The sequence below is a fragment of the Eumetopias jubatus genome, unplaced genomic scaffold (assembly GCF_037043125.1).
Source record: "Eumetopias jubatus isolate StellerSeaLion01/CBP00866 unplaced genomic scaffold, mEumJub1_p1.0 scaffold_7, whole genome shotgun sequence".
Taxonomy (NCBI): Eukaryota; Metazoa; Chordata; class Mammalia; order Carnivora; family Otariidae; genus Eumetopias; species Eumetopias jubatus.
In genome coordinates this window covers 35,438,329-35,465,053 of record NW_028274813.1, presented here as the reverse complement: position 1 = coordinate 35,465,053, position 26,725 = coordinate 35,438,329, and the positions used below count along the sequence as shown (strand labels likewise).

The window sequence follows — 26,725 nt, the reverse complement described above, 5'->3', positions numbered from 1 at the left end:
CACAGGCCCCGTGGCCTCCAGAGGGCTCTTCCCTTAACCATTTTGGTCTCTGCAAGGGCAAGAAGACACCACCACCAAGAAGGATAAAATAAGTTTTTATTTATAGTCTTATAGTAAAGGGGAAAGCCTTAACTTGCAAGACAATTCTTGGGCAGTATGTACAACATACTTTTTATTTCCATGGAATGGAATCAAACACGGACTGAGACTACAGAGTACACACTAGAAATCAGCAAATGCCAGGAACGGAGTAGGAAAAAGACAAAGAAATGAGGCCTAAACACACAAACCCCTTCACTGGGATCTGCTGACCGCAGCCAGGACCAGGGCTGGACCACACGACGGGAACGCGTTCCAGGACACGTGGGACGGGAGCAGGGTGGGGGCGGGGAAGGGTCCGCACGGGGGGTGGGGGTGGGGGGTGGGGGTGGGTTTAGTACCAGGTCAATTGCTCTTGGTATTTACATACAAAATCAGTTGGCTCTATTTCTTAGAAATACACACGGAAAGAAAGGAAGATTTGATCATTACTTTATGAATCTGCCGCTTTGCCATACCAACATCATCAGAAATAGGGACAATTCACTCAGATTCAAATTTCAGTAGCAGGAAATAAATATCAAAACATCATCACTGGCCCTCAATACAAAACCTCTCCCCGACCCGATCCTCCCTCGTCCCACCCCCACCACCCCTCGGCGGCTACCACTTCACCGCTGCCCACTGCCCCCCGCACGTACCGCACGAGTGTCACACGGCCCTCCCTAAGGCTGGCTGAGAGAAGCAGGAGTGAAACAGGCCAAAGACTGTGCTTCAACTCTGTCCCCACTTGTTTTTATACCACAGACTTCTTCAAGGATCTGGTCTTTTAATAGGAGCGATAAATAGCTTTTTAGAAAAAAAAAATCCTTTAAAAGAAGGGGATTAATTCTGATTATTCCAAACCGGTCATCTTCTTAAAGTAGAGCAGTTCACAGATTCACAAAGTCTATCAAACAGAGGTGAGGGTGGCCTGGGAGGAAAGGCCTGGGAGGGGCAGGAGTCCCCCGGGCAAGTGCCCGGCAGGGCTGGAGGAGCTGGTGGCTGGTCAGGACACCATGTGCTCGGAGGGCCGGCCGGCCGTCTGTCCTCCACAGAAAAAGCTGCCAAGTTGGGGTGTTTTGGTTTAAAAATTCCTGGTGGGGACAGGGAATCCCTGAAGGGAAATGTTAAAAAAACAAAAACAGAAACAAAAACAAAAAACTGTGGAAATGGGGAAGGAGAACGAGAGCTGTTATCCAAGAGCTTCTACGTAAAAATAAAATTAAAAAAAAAAATTGAAAGAGGAAAAAAAAAGTCTCTTAAATGTTTGTGAGGGTTCTAGGGATGAACTGAAAGGAGGATGGGACGATGGAGGAGACAGACAGTTTGTATTGCTGGCCTGCCCCGCGGAGCTTAGCTGGCCTCCATCCGGAGCTTCTTCCTGCTTTGGGGCTCTTCGGGCTCCGACTCCGAGCTGGAGTCTGAGCCTCCATCGAAGGCAGAGATGGTGCTGCCCTTGGCGTTGGTGTAGAGGCTGTTGTCTGAGGAGGGGTAGTTGGTCTGCAGTTGGGCACTCGACCTCGCCTTCTCCAGTGCACGGACTGAAAGGCAACCAAGCGAGCGGGTTACAGCCTTCTGGAGACTGGGGGAGTAACCAAGTCTCAGCTCAGGGTCCAGCCTGTTCTTCCGAAGGGCTTGCTGGCCCCCGAGGCTCAGAAGTAACACCCTTCTGGTGGCTGTTCCACCCACACGCTTCATTTCCCTCCTCCTTTCCCAGCCAGACCCAGGGGCCCAGTGGACATGGCCAGCCGCTCTGCAATGCCACCCAACCCTCAAGAGAAGGCTTGTGATGTCACCATCCTGCCACAGAAGCCAAGTGTAGAGACAGGAGCCTAAGCTCCCTGTGGGACCCAGCAGTGCAGTGACAGAGGGGAAGCTGGCCTGGCCATGCCAGGCTCCACAAAGGGTGTGAAGGCCACACAACAGTAGGAAAGGATGACATAGGATGTGTCAGCCAAAGAAAAGTTTTGGCTTAGCTCTCTTGTACAAGATCCACTTGGAAAGACAAGCTGGACACTTGGAAGCAAGTCACCAATACACACAGAATACCTGGGCCTTTCTACACACAGCCCCTACATGCAGGCTGCTCGGCCCAGTAACCAACCCGTTGCCACCTCCCGCTGCCCATCCCCTGGGGTTCAGCTCATTGTGAGCCTGGAAGGTCAACCCGTTTATTTTAGCTTATTTTATTTTATTTTATTTTATTTGAGGTGTTCTAACCCAGGTGGTTACTTGCATTTCCTTTTACTTGCATCTTCCATGAGGGAGGAAGAGAAGTGAATTCCCCAGGAACAAAGAACTTGATCAGCTCTCGCTTTCCCCTGTGGTTGTAGGAAAAGGCGGGTGTGAGCATTGGAGAACAGCATGGGCCTGGCCCACAGGCTGCCCTGATTGGACTACCATTGACAACGGGGAGGGCTCACTGTCCCTGAAAACCTGGAGTTTCTGGTACTTACAAAGCACACTCCAATCCAAGGACCTCAAAGCTCTTTTGAGACACCTGATGCCAGGTGTGACCCCTATGCAGGCAGAGCACCTGAGCCCCAAGAAGGGGAGAGATCAGGTCAGAAAAAAGTCTCCAAATGTCCAACCCCTAGACTCCACTGTTCCCTCACTGGCGGCTCAGGTCCTTCCTCAGGCTGGTTCTAACACTCAACTATTCAGGCCCCAGAAGCAGGGCTGCAGCTGCTTATGAGCACACGCTCCGTAACTGGTTCTGACTCTGCAGGCCCAGGTGCGAAGCGCTGACCTGGCCGGAGCACAGCAGGGCCAGCGGCCCCACCAGCTCAGGGGCTCACCTTGCTGCTCCAGAAGGGCGTTCTGCCGCTTGAGGTCATCAATGTCTTGCTGGTGTGTGTGGTTTTTCCTTCGCATATACTGGATATACTCTGTGGCTTTGTCTAGGATTTGGGCCCGGGATGCCTGTTGCAATAGGAGAAAAAGCAAAGGGAACAAAATAAAGACCTAGTCCAAGCAGTGAGGAAACCACGCCTTTCTGCAAGAGCAGCCCGGGGGAATGGAAGCAGGAGGGTGAGGCGGGACAGGGCTGAGGAAACAGTAACTGCTGCTGGGAGCCTTCTGAACGGCACCGGCCCAGGTGCCGAGGGCTCTTCGTGGCTCTCCTCACAGCAGCGCACTCCGGGGCAACTCCACCAGGAACCCGGGGCTCAGAGAACCTTACTGGTTTATTCAAAGTCACCAGCTACATATGGCCGAGCCGGGATTCAAACTCGGATCCATAGGACTCCTGAACTTGTACTCCTCCCATCCCCTTTGGTTCTTTAGGCTGCTTTCGAGTCTTCAGCCTGGCTATGTCTGAAAACATTAAAATAGTGCTTAACCGAGAGCTTATGCTGCCCACTCGCTGCTAGGGAGTGATACAGGCAGCTGGGCCAGAGAGACAAGAGCAAGATCTAGGGGGAGCCAGCTTGGAACTGCAGTAGGTGTAAAGCTTTTCATCCAGGTCCCTAGATTTCAGACAAACCCTGACTGCATTAACATTTCCAACTGAGACATGCTGCTGTGTCATTATTTCAGCCTTCCTGGCTGCAGAGACCTTAGTGAAAGCTGTCCGAGCTTGATGTCAACACAGGAAGGGCAGGAGATTGGGCCATTTCAGGAAGCAACCACACCTTGACCATGGCCATGGGCAGCCTAAGCACTGCCCTGTTAGAGGAACAAGTTGATAAGCCATTAAAATGGATGTCAGGTTACCACGCCCCTGGAGGTCCAACATGCCTGAAAAGAAGTTCCTCCAGGTTGCAAACATGGCCAGAGTTACTCATAGCCAGGAGGCTAACCGGCCAAACTGGTGGAATGGTACAAAGCTCAGAGGACTGACACCCAGTGCAGGGAATTCTAGGAGTTGAGTGTAGTGGCAAAGCTTCTTGCTCAGGGTAGGGCAGCACCAGACAGTTCGGTGTTACAATCCTAGCGGGTCCTAAACAACCAGAACACAACAGGGGAAAATGGCAAAGAAGACATCTACACTCAGGCTAGCAAAACTAAATCCACTTGTATTAAATCCTGACAATCTCAATTTATATACCTCTGGCTGGGCTGTTGATCAGGGAAATTTGCAAGGCCTGGATTTATTCACCACTCCTCACAAGTACCAGAACTTCCAGGCTTTCCTCTTATATAGTATGCTTAAGGCAATTTCCTCAAAAGGAAATTGTTCATATTTAATCCTTTTTATCTGTGGCAAATTATGTGCAAGGTACTGAGCAGACACTGTGGGGAAACAAAATGTATTAGTCATGGCTTCTTTGGCCCAGAAACTTACTTACTATCTAGCTGAGGAGATAAATATATCTGTACCCAGACAAATCACAGGGCAGCCCCGACAAGTGTAACTTGAGCAGTACAGATTAGAAAGGCCACAGCAAGGATGGCTTTTGGCTGGAGCGATTACCTACTGCGTGCCAGGCACGGCCCTGGCTCTGTGTGTGCACGCGCGTGCACATGCACACACATATGCACACACGTTAGACTGAGCCAGGTGTGTTTCTGGAGTCAGTCAGCTTCTGTAGCAAGAATGAGAGTACCTAGCAATGGGGGCTTGCAACCCTGGCTGCAAGGCTGCTTCAGATGCTGTTTCCCATTTCTGCTGAAGGGAACTTATTAGGATGTCATTACTAGGGGATAAATTGAAAAAAAGAGGCACATAACTAGAAAGGACTAATTAAAATACTCTGCTTCTCTGGATACTAGAGATGAAATTTAAAAGAAGTACTGTAGGATCGGTGGCAGAGTGGCAAGGAAGAGTTTTAGGCACCCAGGAGACAGGTGCGTTCTGGGCTCTGTGACCGCAGACCTAATTTTGCTCTCCATGGCTATCACTTTCTTTCTTTCTTTTTTTTAAGATTTTATTTATTTACTTGACAGAGAGAGAGAGAGAGAGAGAGAGAGCGAGAGCAGGAACACAAGCAGGGGGAGTGGGAGAGGGAGAAGCAGGCTTCCCGCGGAGCAGGGAGCCCGATGCGGGGGGGCTCAATCCCAGGACCCTGGGATCATGACCCGAGCCAAAGGCAGACGCTTAACGACTGAGCCACCCAGACGCCCCTCTCCATGGCTAATTCTTATCTGACTAGAAATTCTCTCAGACTCCACCTAGCCCTCCAAATTCTATGTACCCCATCAATGATCTAGTTGCTATGCATATTTACATACCAGTCTCTCTTAAAGTTTGCCTATTTTTTTCAACTAACAGTTCCCAGAAAGCAACACTGCAAATGTTCAGTGATGAGTCTTCTTAATGAATGACCACAGTGAGTAGCAGCCCATGTGCTACTAGATTCTTCTTCACATAGTCAGACATGAAACCATGAAGTGAAAGTGAGCAGTAAGCACAGCACAACAAACCAAAGAGGGAAAAAGATCCTGCGAGTGATGGAAGTTTCCATTTCAGAGCAGTTTTTAGATGAAGAAAAAATTCACAGATGCTCAGAACACAGAGGTCCCCAAAGAAGGCTGGATTGGTATAAACCCAGCACAAGGCCTCCAGAAGGCTAAGCACAGCCCTTCCTGCATCCCCTGCTGAGAGCACAAGCATCCCAGGCCACCCCTTAGCAAGTCCAAAAGAATGGTTCAGTTAACTTTATTTTGCCCTACCCAGAGTACTCACCAAGTAAAATCCAACAAGAAAAAAATTTAAAGCACAAAATACAGAATTCCCCCAAATTTACATGCATGTCTAATCCCGGCGGGTGAGGGGTGGGGCTGGAAGCAAACTGCTGAAACTAGAAAACGCTAGACAGATATCTAAAGTCCCCTCTTCCTGGCTTTCCAAACCATGAGATCATGTGCCTAGCCACAGGATTAAGGTGTGGTTAGGCCCTTCTGTGCCTTTAGGAGTTTCTGCTATGTGAACAGTAAACAAGAAACAGACAAGAACCTTGGGCTTTATGGTTCAGACTGTGGAGTGGCCCCAGGCTTTATGGCATGGACTACGGAATGGCCCTGAGCTTTCGGTTTCTGTTTTCTGAAATGCACTGTTGGCGGAGGTGTGTGTGTCTGTGTGTCAGCAGATAGAACTTGGTAAGTCAATGTGTCCACAGATGAACTGTTGCCTTTGGATACCTAGTAAGGACCCAGACAATTTTTCACGAATTCTGAGTCTGCCTTTCTGAGCAGAAACTGACACAGTCCTGAGACAGCACACCCTGTGGCTAAGGGGACAAAGAGGTACTGGGCCTCTTTTGGAGCAGTGTGATTTAATGCAAGTGGCTCTTCAGGCTCCTGCCCCACCTCTGGGAGCCGTGCGAAAGTTCCCCGGACAGCCTTGCCCAGGTTCTGTTCCAAAGCCATGGCCGCATTATGGCGGTATAAATGATGGTAAGGATAGTGACGGCAGCAGCTAACACTTACTGGGGACTTATTAAACGCCAGGTATCTTCATACAACCTTCTGATGTATTATTTCCCCTATTTTATAAGTGAGGAAACTGAGGCACAGAGCTCTAACTGGCTTACTTGTAGGTAGTGGAGTCAGGATTTGAACCCAGGCCCTCCAGGACATCTCTACTCTGGGAGCACAGAGGAAGTTATGGAAAAGATCCACAGAACTGCACCGACAGTGTTGTCATAGGAGTCGGAGCAGGAGGGAAAGGACAATGAAAGGGTCACGGGATTCGTCTACAAGACGTCAATAAAGACCCAGGTGAGGATGGTTTCCTTGGGGTAGTCAGAATTTAGGTAAATCATCCTCGCACAGGTAATGAGCGTAGGGATGAGTTGAAGCTGAAGGCTAGTTTTTTAGAATTAGGTTGAAAAAGTGAGAAATGAGAAAAAAGTAGCTTGTAATAATAGCAGCCATTGAAGGAAGACTGTTTCTCTTTTCCTTTATAGACAGGTGAAAACCAAACAGGCTTCCAGCAGAGAAGGAGCAAACAGAAAAAGCCTGAGGATACAAGATAGCGTGGGAGAATGGGGGAGAACGGCCTGACCCTGGCCCCCGGGGAGGGGAGACACCGGCTTCCCACAGTGCTGTTGGCTTCATCACCTAACAAGGGCACGACCAAGATGGCCACAGGAGAAGTCCCGGGGTGGTGTGGCTGAGGTGCCCAGCAGGTTCCCGTCCCGACTCGGGCTCATGCCACTGTTCCTTGCGGGGTGGCATCCCTGCCCACAGCAACAAGGAGACAGAGGCAAGGGCCAACCCAGCCTCCAGAGGCACCCACTTGAATGGAACTGTACTCGGGAACACAGGGCACCCACCTCATGTGCAGCAGCAAGAAATGACGACATAGTTTACAAAAGGACCCAAATCCAAGAGCTGGATTCTAATTAGAACCTTTTTAAGGCCCCAACTGAACCGTGAAGTGGTTAACTGATGTTAGGATGAAATCCAAGGTTACTAAATCCCACTGGAGATAGATCTCAAAATTTTTGATCTAAGGCAAGAGTTCCACACGTTTCTGGAGATGTAAATCTTATTAGAGTAATCTGGATTTGTGTAAAAACTCACGTTGTTTTAGAAAGCAGGTGGAGAGAGGTAAGGAAGAGAAGAATAGTGCTAGAATGTTCATGTTAGGAACACCACTGCTGTTCGCTAGGGTCCTAACCCAGACTCGAGAAGTAATCAACTTGCCCATATTTCACTTTTTCTCCTCACTGTCAAAACCAGATCCGGGGCACCTGGGTGGCTCAGTTGGTTGGGCGACTGCCTTCGGCTCAGGTCATGATCCTGGAGTCCTGGGATTGAGTCCCACATTGGGCTCCTGGCTTGGCAGGGAGTCTGCTTCTCCCTCTGACCCTCTTCCCTCTCGTGCTCTCTATCTCTCATTCTCTCTCTCTCAAATAAATAAATAAAATCTTTAAAAAAAAAAAAAAAACAGATCCGAACAAGCTGATGTTACCACTGCCTTGTTCCCCCAAGAACCAAAACGCCACATTCTGGGGAATGAAAATAGAACTACCGCCTGCCTCACTAACTGACATCTGTTTTGCACTACATATTTTAAGGAAACATAAAACCATTATTTTCTGAAACCTGCACAAGCTTTTATACATATTAAGGTAAAGAGAAAGCTAGGTTGGCAAAGCCGACATACATTCCCATTTGAGTAAGCCATCTTCTGAAAATAAAAATTCAAGAATTTGCACAATAAATCTGGGTCTACATTAAAGTAGTTCATTCCAAACTGGAACCCCCCATCAATGCCAATAAGGGAGTCTATAAGGCTGTGAAGGCCAGAGCCAGCCCAGCCACTTGGCCCCTCAAAGCTTCCTGCTGGCAGGCCCTCTACAGCCTGAAGGACCGTTTTATTGGTTACTACAGGAAGGTAGTCATCATGCCCTTTAAGAGGCTTAAAGCCAGGAGTCAGACATTTGTTTAAGGGTCAACACAAATCATGTTTCAAACCTTGTATTCTTTTTTTTGTGTGCCCTAGGTAGTTTGAAATGAAGGTGTGACACTTATTCATGAAGGACAGAGGCATACAGTTCCCCAAAGAGGACATACAGCTGGTAAATAAACATGTGGAAAAGGATTTAATCTCACAATAAAATACAAAATTAATTACTACTTTTTGCCTACTAAATTAGTTCCCCCTCTCCAAAAAAATTCCAATAATGGTAAAATTGGAACTCTTAAAATACTGTCAAGACTAGTCTTTACAAATATCATATGATTTCACTCATACGTGGAAATTTAGGAAACAAAACAGAAGATCATAGAGGAAGGGAGGGAAAAATAAAATAAGACGAAATCAGAGAGAGACAAACCATAAGAGACTCGTAACTATAGGAAACAAATTGAGGGTTGCTGGATGGGAGGTGGGTCGGGGGATGGGGTACCTGGGTGATGGGCATTAAGGAGGGCATGTGATGTAATGAGCACTGGGTGTTATTTGCAACTGATGAATCACTGAACTATCTCCGAAACTAGTAATACACTATATGTTAATTAACTGATTTTTAAAAAAAGACTAGTCTTTAGCATTTGCTTTAAAAAATAAGAAATGAAAGAATGGAGACATGAAAACAATCCTCTTGGAAAGCATTTTGGCAACACACAGCAAAAACCAGATGTTCTTACTGCCAGACCCAGCAATCCAACTTCTAGGAATCTATTCGATGGAAACTGTCATCTACACCAAGATGGTCATCACTACATTTCTTACATAATTAAAAACCAGGGAACAACGTAACTGGCCAACAGAAACATGCCTAATGACTGAATATGAACACTCTTATCAGTTGGGCAAAAAACATCTTCTGTGATAACAAGCTGTAACATTTCACCCATCTAAAGCATGTATACAAAGAAACCAGAAGGGAATATACAGATTGGTAACACTATCGTTTCCTTGCTTCTTAGATTCCATCCATTAGTCCATGAATTTAGCAACAGCAGCTTTTTGGGGGAGGAAAAAAAGGGCAAGTTTCTTTTGAAACCCACTGTAAGACGGCACCCAATTTCAGTCATATTAACATGAGGTATGGAATGGGGAGCTATGTCTGAATTGCGCTGTTGTCCAAATGGCTAATAAGCACTTGAAATGTGACTAGACTGAGTTAAGCTGTGCTATTAAGCTATGGGGATTTTGTTGAAGTCATACTTATTTTTGCATATTAGGTTAAATAAAATATATTATTAGAATTAACTTCATCTGTTATTTTTTTACTATGTCAACTAGAAAATTTAAAATGCATTTGTGGCTCACATTAAACATGCAGGGCAACACTTGTCTCAAAATCTTAGGATAAAGGAAAGGTTATATTTGTGTTAGAGAAAGGGGGTACTGTTTCTTCTTCCCATTTTCCTAAAATTTTTGCAATTTTGCTACAGGGAAAAAAGAAAAAGAAATGCTTCCTAGGAAGGCCTAGGAAACAATCCAGTATCCTTCCAAATCTCAATCTGGAAAAGTGTTAGAACAGCCTCCTGGCTCTCTAGTCCTCTCCACAGGAGTGAGCCCTCCCCTGCTCTGCACTGCAGAGACTTCCAGAAGAATGGGACAAGGCTTCTGCCCTCAAGGAGTGCACCCCTCAGGTGATAAGACTGTCACAGAGGGAAGGGACACCCAGGAGAGGCCCCATGAAGTCCATGCCCGCAATACCGCGGGGTTCTCTGGGCGGTGAACTGCTTGATATGAGCCTTGAAGGCAGGCAGGGAGAGACAGACTGGCAGGGGAGGCCCAGGCAGGGAGAAACATGGAGGTGCTCCAGCAGGAAAGAGTGCACGGGCTGGGGGGCCCTTGTGTGTGGGTCTCTTCACTGTGAAACACTGATGACCTCTGGGTGGTTAAGGCTGAAGTTAGACCTTGAGAAGAGGAAGGAACTCCGATAAATGACATTCTTGGGGAAACAGAGGAGGGGGTACACCCCTCCACAGTAAAGGAAGGAGGAGAAAAAAGCAGGAAGGCAAGGTGGGTATCTTGTTTAGAGAACACAGAATGCCAGTCTTTACCTTGATGGGCACTGAAAAGCCTTGGGAGGGTTTTCAGTAGCACATACATTTATAGTTGCTGAGCCCAGGGCTCAATGGACTATGGACAACAAATTTAAGGTAGAAAATTAAATTTTTGAAAAAAATTATTTTTTTAAAGATTTATTTATTTATTTTCAGAGAGAGAGCGTGCACACGTGCATGCATGAGTGGGAGGGGCAGAGATGGAGAGGCAATCTCAAGCAGACTCTGCAGTGAGCATGGAGCCCAACACAGGGCTCGATCCCACAGCCCTGAGATCATGGCTTGAGCCAAAACCAAGAGTTGAACACTTAACTGACTGCGCCACCCAGGTACCCTGTTGAAAAATTAGTTTTGAAGAAAGTAACTGCCCAGGTTGGAGTTTGGCTAGGAAATACCTTAATGAGTAATGAGGTGAAATGGTTAGGGCTGTGGCTTACATTTTATTTAAAAGATAATCTCTTCAACAGCCCCTATATGACACAAAAACAGTGCTGCTGAATGAACGGCATGCCTTAAAAGGTGCCCACCAGGATGAGCCTCTGTCAGTGTAACGTGGCCCAGTGGCTGGGGGCTTCCAGCCTTCAGTTAATAAATATTCATGCACCCTACTGTGTGCCAGGCACTGAGGGAAAAAATAGGACCAAAAGATGTTTTCCCTGCCTTCGTGGTACTTCTTACGGTGCAGTATGGCAGACGGGCAGACAGTTACCAAGTAACCACACAAACATATGTACAATTACAACTGGGATAAGTGCCCCAGTCATAGTGCTGAGTGAGTTTAAAAGGAGACTGACCTTGAGCTATAAGAAACGTCAGGTTCCCTGGTATAAGGGAGCTATTTGGTATCAATATCTTAACATGTTAAGAAAAGCAGGCTTTAATGGAAACAAAAGTGATTAGCTCAGTATTTTAACCTCTTATTTAATGCCCAGCATGTCATATTATTGGTAAGTGGTAAGTATAATTCTCTCTCCCAACAAGAGAACAAGACCCTCAAGAGGAGAACTGTCTATTATACCTTTTAAACCTCTACAGCACTCACATGGGTCTTGGGTCTTAATTAAGCAGGTGCACACAACCATGTTGGCTCTTGTTGTTTTGTTCAAGGACTGAGTAAAGCCCCTGGTTTCCTCTGGTGGCTCTCCACAGCCATGTGCCAGAGTCTTTAGTAAGAGCTGACTGGGGCAGTGCACTCATGTTCTCACCCAAAAGGAAGGAATTCTGAACTTAATGCTCACTAGAAGAAACCCTGGTTTTCTTTATTTTCATCTTAGGTTATATGATCTCTTTTTATTATTAAAAAAATTTTTTTTAAAACATTTTATTTATTTATTTGAGAGAGAGAGAGACAGAGAGTGTGCACACAAGCGGGGGGGGGGCGGAGCGGGGGCAGTAGGCAGAGGGAGAGGGAGAAGCAGGCTCCCTGCTGAGCAGGGAGCCCGATGTGGGGCTTGATCCCAGGACTCCGGGATCATGACTTAACTGCTTAACTGACTGAGCCACCCAGGCACCCCTATATTATCTCTTTTTAACACAGCTCTGTCCAGAAAGGAGAACTCCATAGCACAACTGCTTGAGAGCAATTAACTTAAGATAAACGGGCACTTAGGAAGAGACTTAAAAGATGAGAAATTTCTCTAAACCACTGTACAGCTACAAATGGCAATGTTGCAATAGAACCTTTTATCACTAAAGTCAATGATGCTAAGGAGACAGTGAGATTGGACGCTGGGGTTAACTTACGGAGAAGGCAGAATTACATCTCCATGTGAAGGCAAACTGATGGGCTGGTCACCAGGTCTTGAACCCGAATAAACAGGATGAGCTCAGTGCCAGCAAGACATTGGGCAACACTCCCTAGTACCCAACCTAGCACCCTTAACACAAATACGAATTCTGTTAAAAAAAAAAAGTGATGTCTTCTTATAGAACAGTTGTTCTTTTTTTTCTAAAGATGTTATTTATTTATTTGAGAGAAAGAGAGAGAGAACAAGCAGGGGGAGCGGCAGAGGGAGAGGCAGGCTCCCCACTAAGCAGGGAACCCGACATGGGACTCGATCCCAGGAACCCGGGATCATGACCTAAGCTGAAGGCAGATGCTTAACCGACTGAGCTACCCAGGCACCCTTAGAACAGTTGTTCTTGCCCTTACTCTTTCTCTGGTTGACTGGCTGATGGTTCTATTTCCATCACATCTTTCTCCATGGGATGTCCAGTGGAAGAACTACGTTGGAAATAGGAGACTCAAGCAATAGAGTTCAAGGGTTTACTTGCTAACACTGGGACCTATGGCAAAACCCAAATGGACCGCCCAACAATAATGGTCTATTTCTCACAGAAGCTATGTGGACTCAGAAAAATTTACAGACTTTAAATGATCCTCAACTATCTGTACTTTTAGTGTCACCTACATATGCCACTTCAGGAGAGAGTATTCTAGTAATAATAGCCTCAGTATGACATAGTGCCAAGATTACTGGCTCTACCTAAGGGGAGCTCCCAATATAAAGATATAAGTATTGAAGCAAGATTTCTTCAAATATCTTCAAGTTGTTTACCCCTCCAGTGTGGGAGAAAGCTTGACCTTGGCAATCGGCAGTCCTGAGTTCTAGTCCCTGTCCAGCTACGGATGGGGATCATGATCTCAAGCTTGCTTCCTCATCAATGTTACAGTAATGACAGCAGGAACAGCAGTAATAGCGAATGTCCAATTCTATTACTATAAAACCTCACAGAACCGTTGTACTTACTTCTACGTTGCAACAGAGATGTTGGTTATCACGGATTTTTTTTTTTACTTACGCAAAAGGTGACCACTTTTTGTAACATTTATGTTATAATAAAAATAAAGAAAACAGAGGATAGAGTCTGGGTCTTACATTTAAAGCTATTTTTTTTTTTTTTATAAAAGTATCCCTCACTCTTGGTTAGGATCCAATTCACTCAGTATTGGTTTTGCTTTAAAAATCAAAAAGCTTAGGACATGTATGGTAGGTGATTCAAATATTAAGTGAGAAGTCACCTGGAACTTAAAAGATGCCCAAATCAAAAGAGACTGGAGGCCTTCCCTGCAAGAATTGGATCTGAGCTCCCGCAAACTCACAATTATTTACATAATGTCGCAACCTTAATTACTGCAATACAAATCAAGAATTAGCCAATTTCCTTTGGTTCAAATACCATAATTTTAAAAAATTACAACATTTAGTGAGCACTGGTTAGACTGAGAGATAAAGTATTCTTTCTGTTAGACTCCCTCCAGCATCTGTGAAATGATGCTGGCATACAAGGAAAATCATGCAGATGGTGGAATTCAGGTGGGAAGGGGCTGATGGTGACTTTACTCATGCTTAGTGTGAAATATCTGGATTACAACACAGAACAGGATTCTGAGATCAGAAAGGCCACCTGGTCAATTCCCACACTAGGGTTTTGTTAATGGGCTCCACATAACCTAGCCCCTCGACCACTCCTCTCCCCTAGTCTTGCTACTTCTCTGACTTCATTTTCTGCCACAGTCCCTGAGTGTGCTCAGTCCATGAGTTCACTCATTCCACCCCAGCCACCCTGGCCTCTGTTCTTGACAGGCCCAGCAATGCTCCCAGGTTCCCGCCTTTGGGCTATTGCACTCGCCTTCCCTCGGCCTGGAATGCTTACCACCAGACAGATACCTGGTTCTTCCTTTCACTTCCTTCAAACCTTTGTTCAAATGTTGCCTCGCCAGTGAGTTTTGTCTGCCCTATTGAAAACTGCAACCCTTGGGGCGCCTGGGTGGCTCAGTCAGTAAAGTGTCTGCCTTTGGCTCAGGTCTTGATCCCGGGGTCCTGGGATTGAGCCCCATGTCAGGCTCCTGGCTCAGGGGGAAGCCTGCTTCTCCCTCTCCCTCTGCCTGCCTCTCCCCCTGCTCGTGCTCTGTGTGTCTCAAATAAATAATAAAATCTTAAAAAAAAAACAAAAAAACAAAAAAACTGCAACCCTTCCCTCCCTGTTCAATTTTCTCCATAGCACTTACCTGACATGCTACAATTTTTTACGTTATTAGGTCACTTTCTATCTTTTCCTCACCAGAATAAGAGCCTCTGCTTGTGTGTTTTGCTCCCTGTTTCCCTAGTATCTAGAACAGTTCCTAGCATGCAGGAGACCCTCAATAAACATCTGATGAATGGAGTGACTGAATAAATGAATGGGCCACAATGAATGAAAAACTATTCAGTTTGTAAGGCTACCAAATTTCAAGTGTCAACTTTCTGGAAGAAAGGAGACAAAGGGATTCAGGATACTGTGATTTTAAGGACTTAAAGAAGAATGTTACGGCAATGCAAAATACACTGGACAAAGAAGAAGGTATAGTTGAGCTCCTATGACCAGCTTTAGGTGAGCTCCTATGACCAGCTTCTCCCAAAGTGTTCTCAAACTTAAGAATGCCTAAATCCCCAGGCCTGCCTCCAGAATGGGAGTCAGCAGTGAATCTGAAGGGACTGAGCCACAGGTCACCTCTTGGGAAACACTGCCTTGGTGCCACTCCTGGTTAGCTGTGACACTTAAGGGAGCTCTGTCCATTTAGTTCACCAAAGCCGTTTTAACTGACACCATGGCATATGAATAAGCACTGTCAACAGTTCAGACAAGCACAAGAGATAAATAATCCTTTGCACGTGTATCCTCTGACTAAAAGGATGAGTCTGTCTCTCTATCATAAAGATTTCCTGTGCTGCTGAGAGTGCTGTGCCCAGGAATGTTGTTATTCTAGGTAAGCACCTTAGTTCAAGGCCACAAAACCAAGTCAACACTAAGTAGGCCTAACCCATGGCAAATTCTGATTTTGCAATACTAGGTATTCACATGGCCTGTTTTGCTTTTTTCATGAAGGTCAGACCTACTCCATGCTTCAGCCACATAGAAAGCCACACCTTTGATAAGGTATAAAGCACATGATTGACCAGAGCGACAGTATAAACAAAGTGAAACTATAATGGTTCTCAATTTGACTCTGGATAACCAAACAAACTCAGGACCCCCCACCCACAGAGCTAAATCAAGAGAGTCATTCAAAGTGTACCTGAGAGCAATGGTTTTTCTTAAAAATGCGTACCTGAGAGCAATGGTTTTTCTTAAGATAGCTGCTTTTTAAAACACTGGACCACTGAACAAAAAAGCACAGGTCCTCTTCCCAGTCTGCCATTCATATCACTGAACTGCTGCGGAGAGCAGCTGACTACATTCTGTGTTAAGGATATAACTAACTGTGCAAACAGATGTTTTCTCCAAATTCCAAGTGACCCTAACCCATAGGCTTTTTACTCAAAGCTTCCAACTTTGTTTTTCAAATGTAGAAACAGCTGGTGCCTACCTCTCCAGGGAAAACATTAGTTTCTGGAAGGCCATCAGCGGGGTGGAGGGAAGCAGAAGACCAGTTATTTTTTTCCCTCCATTTCATGAACATGTATCTTTCTTTAAGTCTTTTGTCCCAAAGCTTAAAATGCTCTTTGTATGCCTTGAAATAACAGCTGTTGGAACTGGAAGATCACTGGTGTCCAGGCTGGTTCACATACCTTCCCTGAGAGGTCCCATTTAAAATAAGTACTAACTTTGAACCATACGAAAGAAATTCTCATGGAGGACTAGGGAATCACTGACTTCAGAAATCCTTCGGATTATCCCAAACTTCTATGGGCTATTCTCTGTACTGTGGAGTTATAATCATTTCGTGAATGAGTGAATTATTTTAACTAATTCTAATTTTAAAGGATAACTCCTACTATGTCTTATAATGTCTTATGAGCAGCTCCATCCCATCTGTCATTATTTGTTAAGAATGGAGTAGGTGTGTAACGATACCCCAAAGAATCAACAATGAAGGAAATCACATAACTGGAATATCTCTCTCTGCTTCCATTTCTTTCCAGACAGGTGAGTGCCCTGGTAAGCCCCCCAGCAAGTTTCAAGTTAGTGGTGGCCATAAGCTTTCTCAATAAACTCACCTTCTCTCCTTGGAGTGATGGGACAGAGTCCCGCAAACTGTGAAAGCTGTCTTTGATGTGGTCCCTACGTTTTCGTTCCAGTGCATTATGATGAGCCCGTTTGTCAGCCTAGAAGAATGGGAGAAAGAGCACATTAGCAATGTCATTCCTTTTGCTTGGTATAGGTGGGTGGGGAATAGCCTGGAAGTATATGCTGTCAGCGCTGTCCCTGGCGATTGGGCTGGGAAGGATTTGTCGAGGTGGGCAGTTAGGAGTCTCCAGAATTAGGATCTGCTAAAGGGGGAGAAAGGGGTGAGCAAGGCTTGCGACAGGAACATCCAAAGTAGCTCGATGCATCCAGCTCATGCATAAGTAAAATAAAAGTTATTCACGGGGACAAAGTGTAACTCTCCTGCAACATCAGTCTTCCCCCACAGCTTACTTATGTGACAGAACAGCCGCCAGTCCATGGTTGGGAAGTGGCCAGGGAAAAGCGCTAGGGGGCCCCTCTATAAAATGTGATCACCTCCACTGTAAGAGATTCCCCATGGTGGGTGCCCAGGAAAGGAGTAAGGTCACTGGTGCAGTGTTTCTTTCCATGTGAAACCCATCACCACGAGTCTGGTCTCCAGCTTGCTAAAAGGGACTAATTTAAGACCTGCTCACCAAATTCTACAATAGAAACTAAAACCTCTAGAAAGCACAGATGCCGTGAATCTGAGATTATAACAGAGCTGATAAGGACACCATTCTGAGTTCCTGTTTTTTTAAAGTGGATCCATGGTGCTATCCTGCCAAGGGCTTCCCCTCACACACACCTATGCCAGAAAGGTTGTTCTTAGACAGCAAATCATTTGACACCCACATGCTCTGAATAAATTTCCTCAGGCACCTGTGGCAGGTCAAGTTTATCTGGCAGTATCTAAACACCCGTGGACCAAAGTCTTTATCCCGTCCTGCTTAGCATCACAAAGAACTATCAGCTGGAGAGGGACGAAGACTGGCAATGGCAAAATACTCTGGCTTCAGGCAAAAGAGAGTGCTGGAGGGCACTGCAAGAGAGCTTCCGCAGTCCCTAAAAAAAGGGCATTCCCTCCAAATGGAACACAGATGCTTAACTTAGTCTAAAGCAAGAACTTTTACACATCCACACTTTGGGAATTATGGAAAATAATATACTCTGAGAATTTACCCCGAATACACAAGGTTGCACTGAGCTAACCCAGAGAGCAAGTCTGTATATGGAAAGCTCGGGTAGTTTAACCTACCCCGAGCACCAGGAATTTTAGATATGAAGCAACAAGAGTAAATAACTTGGCTTAGCACAAGAATGCCTCAAATGAATCCTTGAACAAGATGTACAGACAAAAATTTATAAAGACAAGAGTTGTGGGAATGAAAGGACCTGAAATTCTCTTATCTAATCCCAAGTCTGAGACATGAGAGAGGAAAAGGCGACTGGGAGCAACTGTGGTACCTGAAGTCACCACCTGGTCTCTCCAGCACAACACCTCACCTACAGCTCTGGTGAACTGGACACCTGGTTCGCATCGAGGCCATGATTCTACATAACATAGCAACTCATTTTGAGGGCAGATGCCTGGGCACTTCTAAAACCCTCCCAATCTTGCTAAGTCTGAATTCATGGTAAAGTGTTTGCTGAACTCAGTGACGCATGGAATTTATGGGAAAACTGAGGGAACGATCAAGTTTGGAAACCAGATATAACCTGAGGCTAGAGGGACATACGCTGTATCACACAGCATTAGAACAAGAATGCTGATGCCTTCTGACAGCAGTATGAAATAACTTGAAGGAATTAAGCATATTTAAGTCCTTTCCTAACTTACTGTCCCCTCTAGTCACCTACACAGGTAAGGTGGGCTGAGCTCTTACCTGGACTATACCTAAAGCACTGAGAAGGTGGAGATGGCATCTGGCATCTACCTCCCTCTCCATCATTTGCTACATACTCCCAGGATGGTTTATTTACATACAAATTAATTGCCCAGCTTTGGTCTCCAGCAACAGCCCAAGATACTCCTGTCTACTAAATCACCCTGTTTCCTGGCCCTCCTCCTGGCTTAAAAGCTGTGCACAGAAGCAGGGACAGCAGAGTTACCCACAATTCCTCTTGTTGATACAAATAAAATCCTAATTGTCTGTTTTCTTTCTGGGAGAGTCCTGCAAATCTCAAAAGGTTAGAATCAAGTTGGACTTGGTTTCACTCACGCCTGCACTAGAGGGGTGGAGCTAGGTATAATCTAACACCCAAATCATCCCCACAATGCACTACCCTCTTCCCATTCACTGAGCCCTGAAAGGACTCAAACGGACAAGTCTTTTGGTTAGAGGACTGTTAAGTGAACTTGGCTGTGGACCATTAGCAGAAATCTTGGCTTCTCATCTGGGGAGCCAGCCAAGTTTGAGAAGTTGGCTCAACAAGGAAAGGCAGCAGTCCACTGCCTGGTAGAAAGCCTGGGCTGGGGACTGTTCTTCTCGAAGTAGTGGATGGAATTTCTGTGGTAGTTCCAGGCCCAATTTAACTAGCAGAAGAGTAGAATCTTAGAACAATCCCTGCTGCCATGTCCATCCCCAAGCTGCTACTCCTAACCAGACTCAACTTCAAAGCTCTCAGAGACAATGGCAATGATGTATTTTCTCCTCCCTAGGCCTCATTTCAAAGAGCAAGTTAAAAATATGTAGAACTAACATGCCTAACTCCAGGCAACTCTATACTAAATGATACCTCTAGTGGCTTGAAAGAGCAGATGAAAAACCTTTACACAAAGCTGAGAATTCTGTTCGGGAAACATTTCCAAACCACAGAGATCCATCCAGCCTGATAATAATGCTCCTCTGTCCCCCACTCCAAATCATCCAAATGGAGGGCCAGTTGCCAGGCTTATCACTGCTTTGTTAACGGTCTTCACTTGCTGGCAACCCTTTTCGAAAGGGCCAAGATTTCAGAGTTCAGAATGAAACACAGGGTAAAGACTTCCAGTGTAAAGCATCTGAGATCCTCCCACAAACTCAAAACTAGTTAAAAAAAGGGGGGGATGGGGGAAGGGTCAAATAACTGTGTGTCTTAAACAAATAAAGCTCAACTCAGAAATTAGCCAGTTTTCTGTCGCCTGTACTGAGAAAGATGTTTGATAATGAAAACAAGTGGTACCAAACAAAAGCAGGCCCCCAAATACCTCCCTCCTTACATCCTATAGGAGCAGTGGCTGGATGCTGCTACCCTTCAACTTCACTCAATCTGCAGTTTCTGCCAAAAAACCCTTCCTTCAGGGCATCCCAAGCTAACAGAAATCCTAAAGGGCTGTGTGATACTCAAGAGTGGCTCACAGATGCTCAACAGGAACTCCAGCACCAAATCGCTTCCAGCTTTGACGTCTCTGCCAAGGTTTTTACTCAGCCTCTCAATTTTATTTCCACCAAACTTTCCACTGGCAGCCAGAATACAAATCTTCACCCACAATTTGTCCACCTCTGACACTAACAAGCAATGTATATCTTAAGTGTTGTTATATGTTGAAAGCAAACATTATTTTGTTAGCCAAGAAGTTGCTAAGCCGGCAGGAGGTCATTCAAGCTGTTCAAAATTGAGGGGAATCTCTTTAAGTTATTTCCTTCCAACTTACTGCATAGAGAATGCATCTTCATTCAAGGCATTACATCAGTTAGCAGCTCGTTTCCTGCAAGTTCTAGGTAGGCAACTAGCATGGGGAAATAAATGCTCCATTATTCAAGGATGCACAAGGTTCTCCAGAACAGTGTTATTTCTTTCAGACTACTTGACATCTAACCCCATCTATAAGGAGCAATCTTCTTGATTTCCATATAAAAAATGCTCAGCCTATACTGAATTGGAGTTGCCCACTAAACACTGCCTTAAAGAATTTCAAAGATTGCATTTTAGAGGAGAGTGTTGCTTATTATTAATAAGCTGTTCTTATTAAACACAAACATGGAAAATACACAAGTTCAAAGTTCTCATCAGAAAAGACCTATTTATTTCTTCTGATGGCAAGCAGATAGGATAAATGAAGCTGGATTTCTAAGCAACTTAAGCAACATGAAAATTACAACACGAAATAACAGGCAGCTAGGATGAGAAACTCACGAAGGTCCTTAAAAGATATAAATTTCAACTTTCCAACACCTGTCCTGCTGGAAGCTGACTGCCTGCTAGGTATTTCTAACATCTACTAAATATACGTGTTTTTGAGGCTTATTTATTTTTTTAGTATCATCTGGTGCCTGAAAGAACTTGGAAATGCTATGATCCAAATATGCTGTCAAACTATAGCCATTTAAGAGAGTAAAAATGCCTTGGTCATGAAATTTTAATTGAAAACCACGCTGGATTCCATGATCAACTATTTCCCCATTACGGGCATCTTGAAAAAGAACTTTAAAACGTAAGATCACCTTTTCCTCTAACAAACAGGCATATTTAGGAAGCAACACTGGCATTTCTGCATCACTGTCGACATTCTGAAGCACACACAAAGTACATGCAGCGTGCAGCACTTCTGAGACGCAACGAATTCCAGGTAAAACAGACAGTTGTTTCCTGAGTAAATTCCAATCTCAAAGGCGACCAAGCTCATTCCCTTCTAAATAGATTACAATCCCCCCCTTTTTTAAAAAAGATTTTATTTATTTATTTGACAGAGAGATAGAGCCAGAGAGCACAAGTGGAGGGAATGGCAGAGGGAGAGGGAGAAGCAGGCTCTGCGCTGAGCAGGGAGCCCGACGCGGGGCTTGATCCCAGGGCTCTGGGATCATGACCTGAGCCGAAGGCAGATGCTTAACCATCTGAGCCACCCAGGCGCCCCTAAACAGATTACAATTCCTAAAGAAGCAAAGAGTGCTGAGAAGTTAAAAATATTTCCTATGAGGAAGGTCAAGTGAAACTGCACAAATCTGTTTTTACACCCCCTAACATACACTGTAACTGCAACACGTTCAGCTGATAATGGAGGATAAGATGCTGAAAAAGGTTTTGGGTTTCCCTCCTAACACAGTGACCCTACATTTCTCATATACTTTCATTTTTCCCAAAAGGAATTTCCCAAACAGAAACAAAACCAAAGGATCACTTTGTGTGAAACACAGCTGTTCCAGAAAATGATCTTTAAAACGTAACCTCTTCCCTCCAAAAATAGTAAGATAGCATCGATGGAATTGCGAGGTGTATAAAATTTAGTAATAAAAATATTGTTTGGGATTATTTCCTTCAACAAAGCTTATGGGTCACTAGAGATGTTTTCCGTTTGCACTGAGGCAACAGAAAACAATATTCGTCAATCAGTTTCACTTTCTGTTATAAGTTAGCCTCACTTCCTAACTGCCCTTGCTGAGAATCTTACGTTTCCCACACAGCAAGGCTGTGCCTACTGTAGTGACATTATAAAACATAAATGAGGGCCTCTTTTTCCATCAGGACCCACAGAACCTTTTCCAAGTAACTTTTTACAAGGTTTTCTATAGCCCTAAATCTTTGGTTGTTCACAGTCCACAGCCTTTTCTGAACTAATACAAGCTTAAGAATAGTTTCCAACAAATTTTAAAAAATATATTTATTATCTATACTAAATAGCAGGAAATAAACTGGTGTATTCATGGAGGAAAAAACCCGAAATCCTTTTTACCCTAAGTAGGGTTCATGGTAACTGTTTGATATGCTATAAAATTTATCTATTGCTTCTTCTCTCCATGCTATTGTGATTATTTTGTGCCAGATAATATTTAAAAGTTTCAGCAAGTAGATGTGTCAAATTAAAAACAGAGGGTCAAATCCACTCCCACTGCCCACCTCCCAAAATCAAAGAGAAAAATCCTAGGCACCTTCACACCGAACTAAAAATATCTAGAAAAAAACAATGACATTAGCATTCTAGGAGAGTAGAAACATTTTAATAATAAAGCAATTTACATCAATACCCATGTGGATGGATATTTTGAAAAGCATAAGGCTTTCAAGAACTGTAAGCCAAACTTCCACAAAGAAAACTTTCTCTCACTGGAAAGCCAATGTAATTCCAAGTCAAATAGTAATTCTGCAAAGGAGGCCTGACCAATCCCTATCCTCCAACCCTGATCAAGCCCTGGGGCACATTTTATAACTGGAGACTTGGCGGGGGGGGGGGGGGGGGGGGGGGGGGGGGGGAGTGTTTTAAATAGACTGGATCCCAAACATGAAACTCCACGTTCACATTATTAAGGGTCGCAGTGACTAGAAAAAAGAACTGAATTTCCATATACATGCGTAAAGGTAAGTGTCTGACAATATTTCAAGGAAAAATAAGACACAACAAACTCTTTTTAGTAACTATTACCCAGGGATAATTTTTAAAACCCTCTGTCACTGCATACTCCAGATTTTACAGAAAATATCAGCAGTCAATAAACAACATTTTTTCTTAATGCCTATCTGCTTGGACAACCTGCAGAAACTTTGCTTGCTCTAATGAAGAGCAGGTACAAGGACGAAGACTTGCTTTTATCAAAGGTATCACAGTGGCATCCTTCATATTCTAACAAGTTCCCAAACAACTTGGTTGTCCCACACATGATTTCAAAAATCAGAAAAATAACATAAAAATCTGGATTTCTAAACTTTCTTTAAAAATAGGAAGATCTGGCAACAGTGAGCCCTTACTCCCACATAACAACAACCCACTGGAGTTTGGTGGCTGCCTTTTCAGAAGAGACATGTGCAATCCAGAACCCAGTCCTCACCTCTGCTCTTTACTTTATTCCTGACGATTTTACTGCCTGGGGCCCCCAGAGGCATCTGAATTTTTGACCCCCATTCTATAAACTTTGTACTGTTCCCATCTGTCAAATGTTAGACACTCTGATGTACTTCTCTTCCTCTCTCTGACTCTGATTTATTTTGTGTCTATCCTTTTTTTCTTTCTCTAATCTATTCATGGAACACTCACAGGACTGTCCCAGACTGGAAAGGAATGAGATTAGTGTCTATCTAAATCCACAGAACCATCTACCGAGAACATTAATATCAAAACCCTGAGAAATCACCAATAACACTGAATGGTCTCAACCACCACCTTTTAGCAAATCTATCTCTGTGATGCCACTTCTCCTCAACAATTTTTCTATTTTCTTTATACCTTTCCTTCAACTCAAATAGGCAGACCAGAATAAGCCGTTTGTGACACTTTTCATATTCAACCTTTGGTTCCCCTACATTTCTAATTTCTGCATTAGAATAATACCAGGTTGTGCTAGATTCTATAGGTCTACAGCAGTCACATGACCACCTAACTTTTGGTTAAAGATGATTTTTTGCATGTGGCTTCAGCTTCACACAACTATGCATATATGGTTTAGAGCCTGCTTGTTCCAAAGTAAATCTGACTACTTTGGCCCGAAGTAACAGTTTACTTCAGAATGATACTTCTCATTTTACACTTACATAGTGACAGCTAGATCCCCCACCTGGAAGCTACGGAACGATTCATTTCTTTGCAAACAACACCTTTCACTCACCTACAGTCACTGAAACTTATCACCTGAGAGTCTAGAATGAGGAGATTTGCAAACCCGCCCCCCACCTAGAACCCCCAAACAAGGCCCCGCCTCACCTTAGCGGTTAACAGGAGAGTTTACTACAGTATTAAAAATAACAGAACAATCTCTTTTTCTCTCTGACCCCAAAAAGAACTAGAACTGAACGGAAATGAAAATGAAATGGAGAGTAGGAGACGTACCGCAGATTGAAACCTCGGTTGCTCTTCCTGGAATAAGAGAGAAAAAAATAGAAAATATAGAAGTTATTTTTACACTTCATATTCAATAATAAGAAAGAAAATGCCGGCGGCGGAGGAAGCGGCGGGTGGGGAGTCAGCCCGACCCCCCTCCCTCCCTCCCCGCCCCACGCCCCCTTCCCCCCAGCGGGATCCGGTAGCCGGGCAGGGGGGTCCCGAGCGCCGCCCCTCCTTCCGGGATCCGACTCTGGCCGGAGGGGGTTCAGAGCACTGTCTCCTCCCCTCGCATCCAGCTCGGGGCATCTGGGCACTCCCGTCCCCTCTCCGCCCTCCCTCAACCCCCCAGGATCCGCCGGTCACGGGAAGAGGGTGATAGCAAACCGAGGGGGCAGGTCCTGAGCGTCGTCCCCTTCCCCGGGATCCGGACAATGGGAACCCGGGCGCACCCCGTCCCAGTCCCCTGGATCCTGAGCGGGACAGGGTGGGAGCCGGAGGCCGCAGCACCTTCCTCCACCGGGGGAGGTGGGGGTCCCAAAGGCCGCGTGTCTCCACCCCACCTCCAGTCCCAGAAGGCCGCTCCGGCTAGGAGCCCGGAGGGGAGCGAGCCCGGAGCGCGACGGAGGCGGTCCCAGCCGGGGGGGGGGGGGGGGGAGGAAGGGGAAGGAGGAGGCGGCTGCCCGGCCCCCTGCCGCCGTCGCCCCGCTGAGAGCCCCGGCCGCTGTCCCCGCCTGACAACCCGCACGGGAAGGAAGAAGCCCCGGGACTCACGTCGCTCTCCACCTCGATGTCATCGTTATCGCTCATTTCCTACGGCCCAGGGAGCGGCCACTGCAGCGGCGGCGGGGAGGGGGGGAGGGGTGGAGGGGAGGGGGAAGTCACCGACAACAACAAGCCGAGTCCCCCCACACACACACTCACTCACTCACTCACTCACTCGCTCTCTCACTCACACACACACACAACACGGGCGAGAACCACCTCCTCACTGCAGCACCGGATCAACGGCGGCACGCACGCCCGGTCAGCCCCCTGCCACGTGACCGGGTCCGTCACGCTGGGGCCGCTGAGACTTGTAGTTGTCGTCCCTTTGACTGACGGCCCAGCTGGCTCCAGAAAAACTACAAATCCCATAAGGAACTGCACACGGTCGTCGCCAGTCAGGTCTGTTGACGGAGCCCAGAGCGTCTGCGTGTCCTGTGGAGGGGGTGGAGAGCGAAGCGGCGCGGTGCCTGCTGGGAGTCGTAGTTCGCAGACCGCGAGTTGTCAGGAGGTGTTCTTCCCGAGGCTGCAGAGGAGGCTGCTGGGAAGACAGGACACGTGGAGGGAGCTGGGGCGCTTGGAGCCCGGCACCGTCTGAGCGCCCGGCGCGGGGCCCAGGGGACAGGGTGGAGGCTCTGGGGGAGTAGCCGGCTGCCTAAATAACGCTGCCTCTCCTTGGTGCGACTGGTTTTACTTTGTTTTTTTGATGCCTCAGTCGTTCTGCATCGCGCCCTGGGGCGTGACCCGCTTGGGGAGGGGGGACTCCTGCTGCGGCGGACTAGGGGGCGCGGTTCCGAATGCCCACGCGAACCTTTGGGATCTGGCAGTGGGGAGGAGTCGATGGCAGGTGTTAAGTGGTGTTACAGGACTGGCAGGATGACCGGCCTCGCTGACGGACCGCTCCCAGCCATGAGAATTTTGTATTCATTCATCCGGGGGTGACCATCCTTGCTGCTCACCGTGAGGCTCATACGTTCTTGGACCCCCGATCCTCAACTACCATTCACGTGGAAGTAAAACCCCTTTTGGGTTTGTGGTAGCCCAGGTAGATGAGGGAGTGCCCAGTTCAGAGTGCTGCAATTAAGAATTGCAAAAAGTATGAAAACGGGAAACTTGTGCAGCTCTCTATCCAGTTAAAACATACTTATTACATCAATATTTATTGAACACTTATCATGTGCCAGCACGGGGATACCATAATGTATGAGATGAGACTGGTCCCTGACTTCATGCAGCTCACAACTGTGGAAACAAAAATGATGCTGCACGGCCATCATTTTAAGAGTGTACAAGTCCCACAGGAAGAAAAAACAAGGTAAGACACTTTGAACCCGAGATAAAGTAACTGACTTTTACATCAGGTGTCCAAAGTGAATGAAATTTCGGGCTTTTCCCATAAATTACCAATTCCCTAATGAAAACCATTTTATCACTAACTTTTGAATACAGAAATTTGGGGATATGTGACATATCTTCCCATGTGAGCATAACATCTGTGCTTAAGACACAAATGTAAACTATGGTAATCTTCCCTTTACATTTTTTCCTTTAAATATCTGTTGTAATTTTTACTCAGTGATCCCATCCTAGTGAAGCTGGCACATCTTTGCAAGTGAACTTATCTTTTCTAAATACTTTTGTCTCCTAGTCTTCCTTTCACATCCAGTGGGGCAGATCATTATAAGAGCTGAGACAGGGAAGTAGTTCTGAGTGAGTTAATTAGCTGGATATTAGAAACTAGGGCTAACTCATATTAGAAACTAGGAC

General features: G+C 45.7%; 1 protein-coding gene across 2 annotated transcripts; it reads right to left on the bottom strand.

Moving 5' to 3' along the window:
• Positions 1–514: 514 nt before the first annotated feature.
• Positions 515–25,220, bottom strand: MAX (MYC associated transcriptional regulator X). 2 transcript variants are annotated; one of them, XM_028116943.2, is made up of 5 exons: positions 24,968–25,220; positions 24,203–24,229; positions 16,476–16,583; positions 2,880–3,003; positions 515–1,622 (listed from the first exon to the last, which is right to left on the bottom strand). In XM_028116943.2, the coding sequence occupies exons 1-5, from the start codon at positions 25,001–25,003 to the stop codon at positions 1,435–1,437; spliced, it is 483 nt and encodes a 160-aa protein (XP_027972744.1). In that variant the 5' UTR covers positions 25,004–25,220; the 3' UTR covers positions 515–1,434. The 2 variants fall into 2 exon arrangements, with proteins under 2 accessions (XP_027972744.1, XP_027972853.1); XM_028117052.2 differs by lacking the exon at positions 24,203–24,229 and having other exon boundaries at positions 24,968–25,219.
• Positions 25,221–26,725: the final 1,505 nt, after the last annotated feature.